This window comes from Cladophialophora yegresii, assembly GCF_000585515.1.
Source record: "Cladophialophora yegresii CBS 114405 chromosome Unknown aczIN-supercont1.5, whole genome shotgun sequence".
NCBI lineage: Eukaryota > Fungi > Ascomycota > Eurotiomycetes > Chaetothyriales > Herpotrichiellaceae > Cladophialophora > Cladophialophora yegresii.
Window position 1 is genome coordinate 747,794 of NW_006913049.1, and position 10,960 is coordinate 758,753.

Genomic DNA, 10,960 nt, shown 5'->3' on the forward strand with positions numbered 1-10,960 from the left:
ATGATCAGTTGTCACTGCGAGCAGCTGCCCATGTGCTCTGCCCCTGTGGACTGTACCCAGCTGACGAGGCGGTGCCCCTTGCACAGTAACCGCGAGTTACCGTGCTCAGCCTTGAGGTATCATCACTCTGGACGGCGAGGGCATGCCAGCACCAGCCTGTAAGGCTTGGTGATTAAGGAGGAAAGCTGCACGTGGACGAGCGTTGCGTCGGAGCTACTTCATGCTGCTGCGGTAAGTCGAGGCTGGGGCTGACAAGAGCTTTCACCACAATGAGCTGTATGCAAGGTTATGCTCGGGGATAACGAGGAGCACATGATTAGCCTCCAACATCCCCTGTCAGAGGTCATTGTCACTTTGATGTGGTCGGACAAACGCAGTCTCTGGGGTTGACATGATCCGCTTGTTTGGAGTGGTGTTGGTTGAGGAAAAGTCCGTGAAATGGTTATTGACTTCTGCAACCACTGTTCAGGTCACGAGGCTCGTGCAATGTCATGAGGAAGTAGACCGGATATGAAGAGGAGCTTGCATAGTGTGAACAATGCCAGCCTGCCGCATCCATGGAGGATATCGAGCAATGGCTCGTCATGATTGAACACGAGCACTGAAGAAGATATGGAACACGAGAACTGCAGAAGACATGAAAAGTGAGAACCGTTGAAGTTGGATGACCACCATCATTTATGGGAGAATGTACACACACCGCTGACCAAGAAGCCAGTACCTAGCGTCCATCTGTGTGGCGTTTGACAGCACTATCTTCCACGCAAAGACCATGATCCAGAAGGGACAATCAAAAGCACAGACAGAGCACGGCAAGACAATCCAACGACATCGCCTGTTCTCGCAGCAAGCAGCAACAAGTGGCAGCAGCAGTAAGCAGCAACACCAAGCCCAGCAAGCAGCAACAGCAAGCATGGTCGAGCTCCCTATGCTGGGGAGAGTAGTGACTCCTCAAGGATTCACGCCAGCAAGCAAATCCGGCTCAGACAGTGTCTTCCTGGAATGAGTGACCAGCGACGCAACAGGTTCTCAGTGGACTTATTGCCCCATTGTTCATGTTGCCGTTCTGCAAGAGTGTGACACCCCCATCGCAATCCTACAGAGGTACAAGACTCGCGTTGCAGTTCCATAAAGGTGCAAAACTCGCATTACACTTCCGCAGAAGTACAACACTTTCATCGCAGATCTATAAAAGCGTGAGACACATATCGCAGTTGTATAAAGGTGCAAGGCTCATATCGCAGTTCTATAGAAGTGCGAGACTCATTTCGCAGTTATACAAAAAACGGAGGGCCTAGTAACATCGCAGTCTTGTAAAAGTGCAACGGTTCTTATCGCAGCTACACCAAAAACGGAGTGCTAAATTCTATCGCAGTCTTATCAAAGTGCTAGACTTATTTTCTAGCTGAATGAAAAACGGAGGTGTCAATCATGTCGCAGTCTTGTAAAAGTGTGAGACTCAAATCATAGGTAGACAAAAAACGGAGGGCTAAATTCCGTCGCAGTCTTATAAAAGTGTGAGACTCACATCACAGTTCTGTAATTAGGACTGTTACCCTGCCTGCCTTCCTAGCAGACTGATGGATCGCCCTGAACTACACTACACTAGATTCTCTCAGATTCTCTCACATCTCTTACTTAGTGACTGCCCTGTAAGATCTCAGGTCCGCCTGCTATTACCCTATGAAGTACTGTGGACTGCATATGGCGTTGTCCTATTCCGGATCCTGCCAAAAGATACCCAAGGTACCTAGGCACCGGTGCAGCATGCGATGCTATGTTTGCATGAGGACGAAAGAAAGGTATATCATCTGTACAGAGCACTCCGTACTGAAGTAGGAGAATTGACGATTAGAATCTGTGCGTGTATCAACCATACTGGCCTGTGCATCCTCATGTCGTTTCATCGTCAGAGTCATTCCTGAGTGGCCTTCATCCTCTCTCCCGCCAACCCAATGGCCGCTCCCTCAATCTTCACAGATGCCCTTCTCCAACGCCGCCAGAGCCGCCTCGTACCGACCCGGACTGTGGTCGCCAAACATATCCCTCCCGAACCTCAGCTCTCCAAACCTCCTCTCCACATCCCTGACCCACGTCATCCTCACTCGTGTGGCAGGCCGTCCGAGAGCGCGGTAGAGTTTCTCCGTGCGATCATCCCTCGAATCGTCCGGTCCAAAGACCGCCTCTCTCGCAACGTCAGGATCCAGCCGGTCAAACACGCGTGTCGTTTCAACCACGAAGATCTCGCCCGGTGGGACGAGTTTGTCGTTGACCATCGCGGCGCGCAGGGTCTTCAGCGCGGCCCATGCCCAGGTATCCTCGCCGAGGCCGTCCCCTGCCATGTTCTCCGGCGGAGGCGGGCCCTGGGGATTGTTGTAGAATGCCGACTTGACGGCGTTGGTGAGGCGGTTCCACACGCGTGTCTTGAGAGCGCCGAGTGCGTCGGATGTATCGTGCTTGAGGTGCAGTGCTACCGTCCTAAAGTCGTGGAGGATGCCCAAGGACAGACACGGCACAATATCTGCGTGGTTGACGATGGTGGTTATCAGGCCGCAGGTGGCGGAGCGGAGGAGTTCGGACATGCACGCGGGTGTGCCGTAGGCGTAGACGTGGATGGGCCGGCCAGCAGGGAGGGTTATAGGCGGGATGTAGGATGTATAGGGCCCATTCGCGGGCTGGTGGGTGAGCAGTTTCGGTTTGTTGCCCGTGATGAACGCGGTTTTGGAGCCGTCACCGGATGGCTCGGCGATGAGAATGGCGAGAATAGCGGCGACTGCGCCACCAAGGGAGTGTCCGCAGAGAACGAGGCCGTAGTCGGGATACTGCTCCAACGTTGCGCGGATGGTGGCAAGGATGCGGCTTCCACTACCGCCTAGGAGGCGCCGCGCGGAGGCGTGGATGCCTTTATGTACTTTGTAGCGCCGGCCTTGCCAGAGGAGATCATCATAGTCGCATGTCATGTCCGTGAGAACATCCTCGAAGCCAAGTGTTCCGCGACAAGTCAAAACAACTGCTTTGGAATCGTCGTCGATCGAGATAAAATGGATCAGTGGAGATATAGCCGACGGCGACCAGTCGGTGTTGCCCGTAACTCCTTTGGGGTCATAAAAGGACGACAGTAGGATTGTGTCCGGAGGTAAACCAGTATGGGACGAGAAGGAGCTATGTTCATGATGTACATTCAGAGTCATCAATTCAGTGGATTTGCTGAGGTCGTCTTCGGACGTAGTAAGCCCCATTATCCTCAGGAAGTTCGAGCCATAGGAGGCCGATGCAAACCGTGCGAATCGTCGAACTGTCTTTACCAGATGGCGGTCGGGAAATATCCCAGGCACCTTGCCGTCGTTGATGAGGGAAGCCAATATGCTGTGGTCTTCATAGATGGATTTACGCGGCAAAGGTGTCTTTGGCGCGAGCAGGATAGCCTCCTTGGAATCTTTGGTGGCCATCGAATAAAGACTGGGCACGAAAGAACGAGACCGCCGGTGATGGACCGTCCCGGTGCTCGGGTCGAGCCTTGATTCCGTTTCGTCCAGAGCCATACCCAGCTCTGATCTTGTTGGCGTCAAGCCGTTCACTACTCGGGTTCGAGTCCTGGTAAACGTGGGTGAGCCCGGCCGGCTGTCGTGTGAATGTACCGAAAATGTCTCGGTGGTCTGTGATACAATCGAGTCTCTTCTTCTGTGCTGTACAGCAAAGTAACTTGTGGACGATTCTGCTGCACGATGTAGACTTGGACTGGTCAAAGGGGTATGGCCCAACGAAGCGAAAGCTCGGTGAGGTGTAGAGTCTCCACGAGTAGTCGATGGCGCCCGAGACCTGGAGGCCTGGACCGGCACAGACGGTAGTTGTTTCTGCGGCTTCGAGGGCGTTCGTTGAATATCCTTGACCGCCGCTGAAGATTGACTGGGGCTAAGTGTCTTCAGTGCTTTCTTCAGCACACCACCTTTGTCGTTTTTTGCACCCAGCGAAGTCTTGTCTTTCTTGGGCTTCATCAAGGGTATCCGACTGGTGGCGCCGGTATTTGACGACGATTTGCCCGCAGGGAGAACCGGTCGACGGCTCTTCTTCTGATTCGCGACGGGTCCACTGGACTTTGGAGGTGATGATGTCGGAGGTGAAGAGGACTCAATGGCTTCCTCCTCTCGCTCGGAGCCGGAAAACATTGCTGGTTCTATCTGAACGGGTTCGTCGACGATGGAGATCCGCTTTGGTGCGCTTCTCATCTCCAGCATGTCCTCGACATCGGGGTGATCAGGAGGGGACCCTTGATTGGCTGTCAGTCGCAATTGATCAGCTGGTGAAGGCATCTCTGCACTGCTCGATCTCTTCAAAGCTGTGCGAAAGATGACGGTTTGATGGGGCACGCCTTGCATGCCGTTGCCCGAGCTTTCATGGTTCAACCTTTCAGCTACCATGACGGTCCCAGGCGGGGGATCGATGTGAGCGGTGTGACCATCGTAGATATCGACCTTGATCGTCTTCGCCGTGATGGTTTCCGACGTAATGACGGCCCGAGCACCAGTGGGCAACTGACTCCTGATCCTTTCTTGAATTTCCTCGTCGGACAGCTTGGTGTGATCTTCTGGGGACAGCGCGACCGTCTGAGCATCGTAGAGGGTGCCCCGTTCCAGGGCTTCGAATTCATCTTCATCGTCGGGAGAGGCGAACGTCATGGCCGGTCCGCATACGTTGGTATTGAGGCTGATCATGCCCTTCCTTCTTGTACCCACCACGTCGGCTCTGAAACCCTTGTCGTCAATGACAGCATCCCAGATCGTCTCTTCACCACCGGCATCCCGAAAGTCGAGCTCTGTCTTGCGCCTGCCCCATCTTTGCAGGAGAACAAAACCAATAGTCCCGATGATGAGATCCAAATATGTGACCACTTCCCCACTGCCACCAACTTCAGGCTTGTTAAGCTCGTCTCGGATCAGCGTGATGATGGCGGCAACGGCCCGAGAGGACTCGGTGGAGCCGAGGATGGCGTTGAGTGTGGCCAGACCTTGAATGGAGATGCCGGATATCGAGTTCATGAAGGCTTCCGTCAGGTAAAATCCTGTTGAGGCAACGAAGGAAGTGGTTGAGATGGTCGAGTGCAAAGCAGAGATCTGTCAGTGTGGTCAGCTCAGTATTCTCAACACCTTGGGTGGTCAGACGTACGCTCCTCTCCAACAAGTTCTCGGCCTCAGCGCGTCCCAGCTCGCCATTGCTTCGGGCAGAGACATCCCTCCCCGCAGCGATGAGAATAGATTCCAATGCGCTTCGACTGACGGACAAGGTTTTCAGAGTAGCTTCCCTGCCAGCGTAGAGACCCCATCCTCCGACTTTCGTAGCACCGCGCACGTAGAACGAAGTGAGTCCGGTGACTCCGCTTATGATTGCAGCGGCTGGCGCAGGCAGCAGAGTCCGTCCCTGTTGCGGCTGCGCCAGCACAATTTCCTGTGGAACATCGTCGCCGGACTTCTCAACATCTTCCTCGTCATGAGTGGTAGACGCGTCTCCTTTATTCGAACTCCAAAGCATAGTGCAGAGCAATGCAAGAGTCAGTACTGAGAGGCGGTGTGAGGGGTCAAACGCGTAGCGGCTTCACGTCGTGCTCCATGAAGGATATAGAAAGGATCATCCATATTGCAGGAAAAGCTGGGAGCAGGGACACAAGTATGAAAATATCAGTTGGGCCGAGAGGACAATCGACGCAGGTACGCGTCGGGTCCCTGGGAGTCGATATGGAACGGATTCTCCGGAATGGTTGAGATGCCACGCCCGCCAGACTGGCCGCTCCGCCATGACGTCCATCGCTGTCACATGCGAAGTTCTCGCAACCAAAGTGTATCTGGACAGCGAGCCATCGTAGACCCATAGCCGTGGTGTGGAAGAGTGGTATGAACCACGTTCTTTATCATCATTGGAGTTCTACCAAAAGATGAGAGCAAGGTACCTTAAGCACGGGTGGCAAGGCCGTCCACACCCCGGTCAGCCCGAGTTGGATTCTTTCACATGCTCGGCAGAAATATATCAGCATACGAGGGAAGTGTCTTGCAGATAAACCATGACATTCGGATTTGCCGTTTCCCTGCCTGTCTCCCTTGGGCCAGGTCATCCCATAGAGGCCGAGTCGCTATCACAATAATGCCTAATCAAGAGAGCGCCGCGCTCAAAATGCCACTTTTGCATACCACATAATACACTTCAGTATCCACTCCCGTCCATGGTCACCCTGTCCTCGCTGATAACCATCAAGCTAGCCTATACTGGCAAAAACCTGTCACGAGGAATTTGATTTTTCGAGTTGATTTCGTTGAAATTGGCAAGTGCCTTGTCGTAGTCCCAGTGATTTGCTTTCAGACATTCTTCCGTCGAAGCCATGTTCAGCTTCGTCTGGATGCTGAATCTGAGTCCCAGCACCTCGCGTTCCCACACGTCTTGAGGCTTGTCCGGTGTCTTGACTGCAAAGAGAGAGTCCACTGGTATCTCCGGATGCCACGGCCGAGTAGGATCAACTGGGATCTGTGCTGCGGGCACATCCTTGTATCGGTCATCCGGCCGGAAGGGAGTTTGTCCTACCCCTACCCCTACCCCTATCCCTACTGCTGGTACTGGCTGCCCCACCGGAAATGGTATCGGACCTTGAATCGTCTCGACTGGGGTGTTGTTGACCTGCTTGAGCTTCGGGTACCACTGTCGCAAAGTCGGTACTGTGTCAGGCAGGTAACATACAGGATTACCGTCGAGGATTATGTGCTGTAGTTCCCGAAACTTGTCGCTGAACGCGATCAAACTGTTCATGTTCTCCAGTTTATTGTCGCCCAAGTCGAGTCCCGTTATGCGAGGAAAGAACCGCGACAGGGCCTCGATGACTGTAACGTTGGTGATCTCATTCTGTCTGAGACTGATTAAATGCACACTTATGTTTCGTTGATGGTTGTTCGGCCAGACTTTCGTTTTGCAGATGGTAAAGATCGCTTCCCAGACCTTGGCGCCATCTGTTGCGTTCTGTATATCGGGGATTTGTTGAATTCCACTATGGTTGGCGAGGTTGGTTAGGTTGAGGTGTTTGTCGGCTTCTGTGTAGCAGCTGCGAATGACGGCGGCTATTTTGTCCGCCACCTCAACCGCGAATAAGTCATCGTTGTGTCCGTTGATGTGTGAGCCGAAACCGCTGTTGTTGTGCTGCTTGTAATGACTGTTTCCATCGGCGCGAGGACCACTCGGTGTAATTTTGTTACCGATGTCGCTTCGCTGTCGTGACTCCTCAATTTTGATTGTGGTTCCGCTCCAACTGTTGCCATCCAACTGGTAGAATCGATCCTTGTCCCTTTCCCATATTTCGATAAAGAGGATATGCACTTTGACCACTCTGTCTGATATGATCTGACAGCCTGACTTGCTTTTGAGAAAGCCTAGCACCGCAGATTTCTGATCACGGGGCGGTATTGTCGAGTTTGTCCACCCCTTGACAACCAACTCTATCGTGGAATTGCCAGCATGGTGTCCTTCTCCCCGACCGCCGCCTCCTCGCCCACGTCCGCCCCCATGGTGGCCCCCTCCACGGTACCCGCCCCTTCCGAATGCCATCGTAGATGCCTCAACCCGGGACGTTACAAATGGGTAACTTCAGTTTTATAACGCTGGCGGAAAATGATGTAGATGTCGTGTTCTGCAGGGCTCAAGATCTGTCGCGCAGCCCTTTAAGGCGCCAAGAAATGAGTGATTGCTTCTGTGACTAATGTTCTGCCAGATTTTAAAGGGTGACCATGCAGTTGTCACGGGTCTGCCCAATGTCGTCAATGCAGGTGATGTGGATGATGCGAATGATGTACTCGAGGTTCCGAAAGTGGTCGTGTCTCTGGTCTCCAAGATTTCGTATGTGGCGTGAAGAGTGACTAGGGTATGTCGACGATAGTCACGACATTGGAAATGGTGAATTGTCGCAGCGAGACCGAAGTCGCAGTGTTAGTATGAGAAGTGAAGACTGGTGAGGTCACAATGGAAACAGCTGAGAATAGATTGGAAGACAAAGGGAAGCTGACAGTGAAGTTGTCAGGAACAAAAAGAACTTTGTCGTCGTAGGCGGAACTCGACTCCAAAGACGGGTCAGGCAGCACCACGTGATATACGCTAACCTCGATGCAGAACATTCCACAGCTAGTCCGTTCTCGGCTGCGCCTCTTTGTTGCCTGGTGTGATGATTGGTCCGTGTTTGACAAACGCTTTTAATGCGGCATCGCCAGCGAACCTCACAAGAGGATGGCAGTACCACGCCGTAGACAAGTTCATGTTCTTGTAATCTAAGTGCCATACCCTATCGGGCGTTGGCTCGATCTTCGGAGGGAGCAGGGCTGGTCGTTTTACTACTACCAAAGCGACCGATGCCTCCAAACCCGCCCAAGTCCCGTTTGAAGAATTTGCCTATGTTCTTCAGATTTTCGTTCAACTTCGCTCCGGCCTCTGCGCCAGAAAAGACAGCATCTCCCGTCATATTGCCAGATGCTACACCACTTCCAAACGTGGGGCTCGTGGCTCCGTCCCGTGGTGTCCCGAGACCGGGACTGCTGAAACGGTCAATGATCGCACTACCGAGGCCTGACGCGTCAAACTTCATGTTCGCGGGCAAATTTGCCGTGCTCAAGGACGCAGCGGCAGAATTCCCTAGCGCGGAAAGGTTGTGAAGCGCAGCGGCAGGAGTCACTGCCGTGCCTGTACCTGATGTTGGCGGTCCAAGTGTCAGAGGTGTCAGAACAGGCGACTTCTCCACAAGTGAGTCTTTATACCGTGGACTGAACTTGTGCATTTGATATAGCTCAACCAGCTGACCTTGTTCCGGTTTCGTGCGAATCCCTTTGAGTTCGAGGACCTTGCGGAAATTGACTTCCGACAGGTCTGCGATGTGGATTAAGTATGCCTGTACGAGCGCTTCCGGAGGTGAAGGGCGTACTTGCAGAGTCTTCAACAATGGTTCAATCTTTGCAAACGCAGCAGTCACACGTTTCAGGAACAGGGGTGGTGGGGTGCCTGGGAGTAGGCGGCTCAGTGTGTTTCGTATTTCGTGAGTGTCGAGCAACATTTGCTCTGCTCCGCCCTCTGAGATGGGCTTGCACTGGGCAATGTTCGTAAGGTACGTCGACGCGAGAAGCTCAACTAAGTTGTCCGCAAAAGCTCGAGCGTACTGTTGCTTGTGGAGCATCCCTAGTATCTCGCTTGACCGGTCTTTGATGCGATTTTGCAGACCGGCAATGTAAGCGCTTTGATTCTCGCCAATGTCGATCTTCGACCAAGTCATGTTTCGCATCTCTCGCCAGCTGGGCTCCAGGTCAACCTCAACCCTACGGACCAAACCCCGGACTGCCGCACTCGCGATACCCATAAAAGCGTCCGCTTGACTTTGCAGGTCGACCTTCTCTTTTAGTGACTCATCTATGCGACTTTTAATCTTCTCTTCCAGAGAGTTGGACGTATTGAAGCAGTAGTCGGCGGTATTGAGCACCGAGATAACATCTTCGACCGTAGGTATTCTAGACGGTGTCCCACCCGTTGGCTTTTCTGAGATGTAGAATAGCAGTACTTGCTGCGCGTACTGGTCGAGATATCGCGCGAAGACCTTCGTCAGGTCCAGCAAGGGCTGCCCGGTAGAGAGCTTTGCACACTGTGCGAGAGACAGCCGGTAGAAGTTGAAGAGTTCGGTCGACGAGGTAATGACTTGCTGTGGGGAGAAATCTTCCTCGGAATTTCTGGGAGGTCGCTGTCTGTACTGCGGCAACAAACCAGCCAGTTCTTTGTCTTGGGCTTCAACCCACAGGCTCAGATACGGTTCAAAGGCGTCGGAGATTGGCTGGCCAAAGATCGGGGTCTCACTCGCCGAGGCCATGGTATCGATGGAGGCTCTAGAGTTCTGGTTGAACCGCTTCTCCAGGCTGTGCTCGAAGTCGAGGGTTTGCTGCAAACACGACAGTAGTAGCTTAACGTCGATCGTTTGTCCATTGCGGGTGGAGCGTGACAGAATGCCTTTGTAGTCGTCCCGGGTGCCTTCGGCAAAGACGTTAGCGAGGATCTCGTTGACTCGCCAATGCGGCGGGAATATCGCGGCATGCTCTTCGTCGTAGATCTTTAGGGTCTTCTTGAACCATGCGTATCTGCGGTCAATATTGTCCAATGACCCAGCCTCCTGATCGCCCTTGAAGATATGCCGGTACTGGCGGAGTTGGGTGTTGCAGTACCAAGTGGTCAACCTGGAGCGGGCCGAATCGCCTAGAGCATCCACCACGAGGCACGACTCGTGGAGGAGGCCTCGCTTCTGTGCAACCTCTTCCTTGGTAAAAGTGATTTCGAAATCCTCGCATACTTGTTCCAGCAGCTCCCTCTGCAGATCAGCCACATTTCTGCTCAGTGCCGCGATCTGGTCAATCGAGCGATAGGACTTGAAATGCGCCATCAGCTGGATCACCGCTTGCAGCAGCTGCGCACATTCTCGGTATTGTCTCGTCTTACTCATGGCTCGCAGCTGTTCGTAGGCGGTCGTCAGCATCTGTAGACGCTTCAGCGCGGTCATTGACAGCGTCAAGTTCTTCTTCGTGTTATCCAACTGTTTAATATCGGCCGTCATCTCGGTGATGTTTCGTTCCGTCTCCAAGGCTCGCTCGCGGACGCTCTCGATCCGCTCGAAGAGCTCGGCCAACTCGGCTTTCGATCCCTCCATACGCTGGAGACATTCTGCATTCAATTGGATTTGCTCGTCCTCGAGAGCCTCGATTTCGTTGTCGAGGTCATCTTGGTAAGCTTGGAGGACCTGGGAAGTTTGGGTAACAGACGAGAGAGTCGATGGGTGCGAGAATATCTGATCAAGGTGTGCTATAGGATCATAATCATCTTTGTTTATCAGCGGGGCGTCAGCATTGTCTTCCACGATCGTCTCACCTGAGTCTAGTAGGTCCACCTCTGTCTGTATGCCATTGACAGGCAT

General features: G+C 53.2%; 3 protein-coding genes across 3 annotated transcripts; all 3 read right to left on the minus strand.

Annotated features, from left to right (window-relative positions):
• Nucleotides 1–1,967: 1,967 nt before the first annotated feature.
• On the minus strand, nucleotides 1,968–5,526 carry A1O7_07004 (uncharacterized protein; the record flags this gene model as incomplete). The annotated part of the gene is made up of 2 exons (XM_007761004.1): nucleotides 1,968–5,111; nucleotides 5,164–5,526. 2 exons carry the CDS (start codon nucleotides 5,524–5,526, stop codon nucleotides 1,968–1,970), a joined length of 3,507 nt encoding a protein of 1,168 aa, XP_007759194.1.
• Nucleotides 5,527–6,249: 723 nt separating this feature from the next.
• Nucleotides 6,250–7,578, minus strand: A1O7_07005 (uncharacterized protein; the record flags this gene model as incomplete). Its single annotated transcript, XM_007761005.1, has 1 exon — nucleotides 6,250–7,578. The coding sequence occupies one exon, from the start codon at nucleotides 7,576–7,578 to the stop codon at nucleotides 6,250–6,252; it is 1,329 nt and encodes a 442-aa protein (XP_007759195.1).
• A 727-nt stretch (nucleotides 7,579–8,305) lies between these two features.
• A1O7_07006 (uncharacterized protein) lies at nucleotides 8,306–10,960 on the minus strand (the record flags this gene model as incomplete). The annotated part of the gene is made up of 1 exon (XM_007761006.1): nucleotides 8,306–10,960. The coding sequence occupies one exon, from the start codon at nucleotides 10,958–10,960 to the stop codon at nucleotides 8,306–8,308; it is 2,655 nt and encodes an 884-aa protein (XP_007759196.1).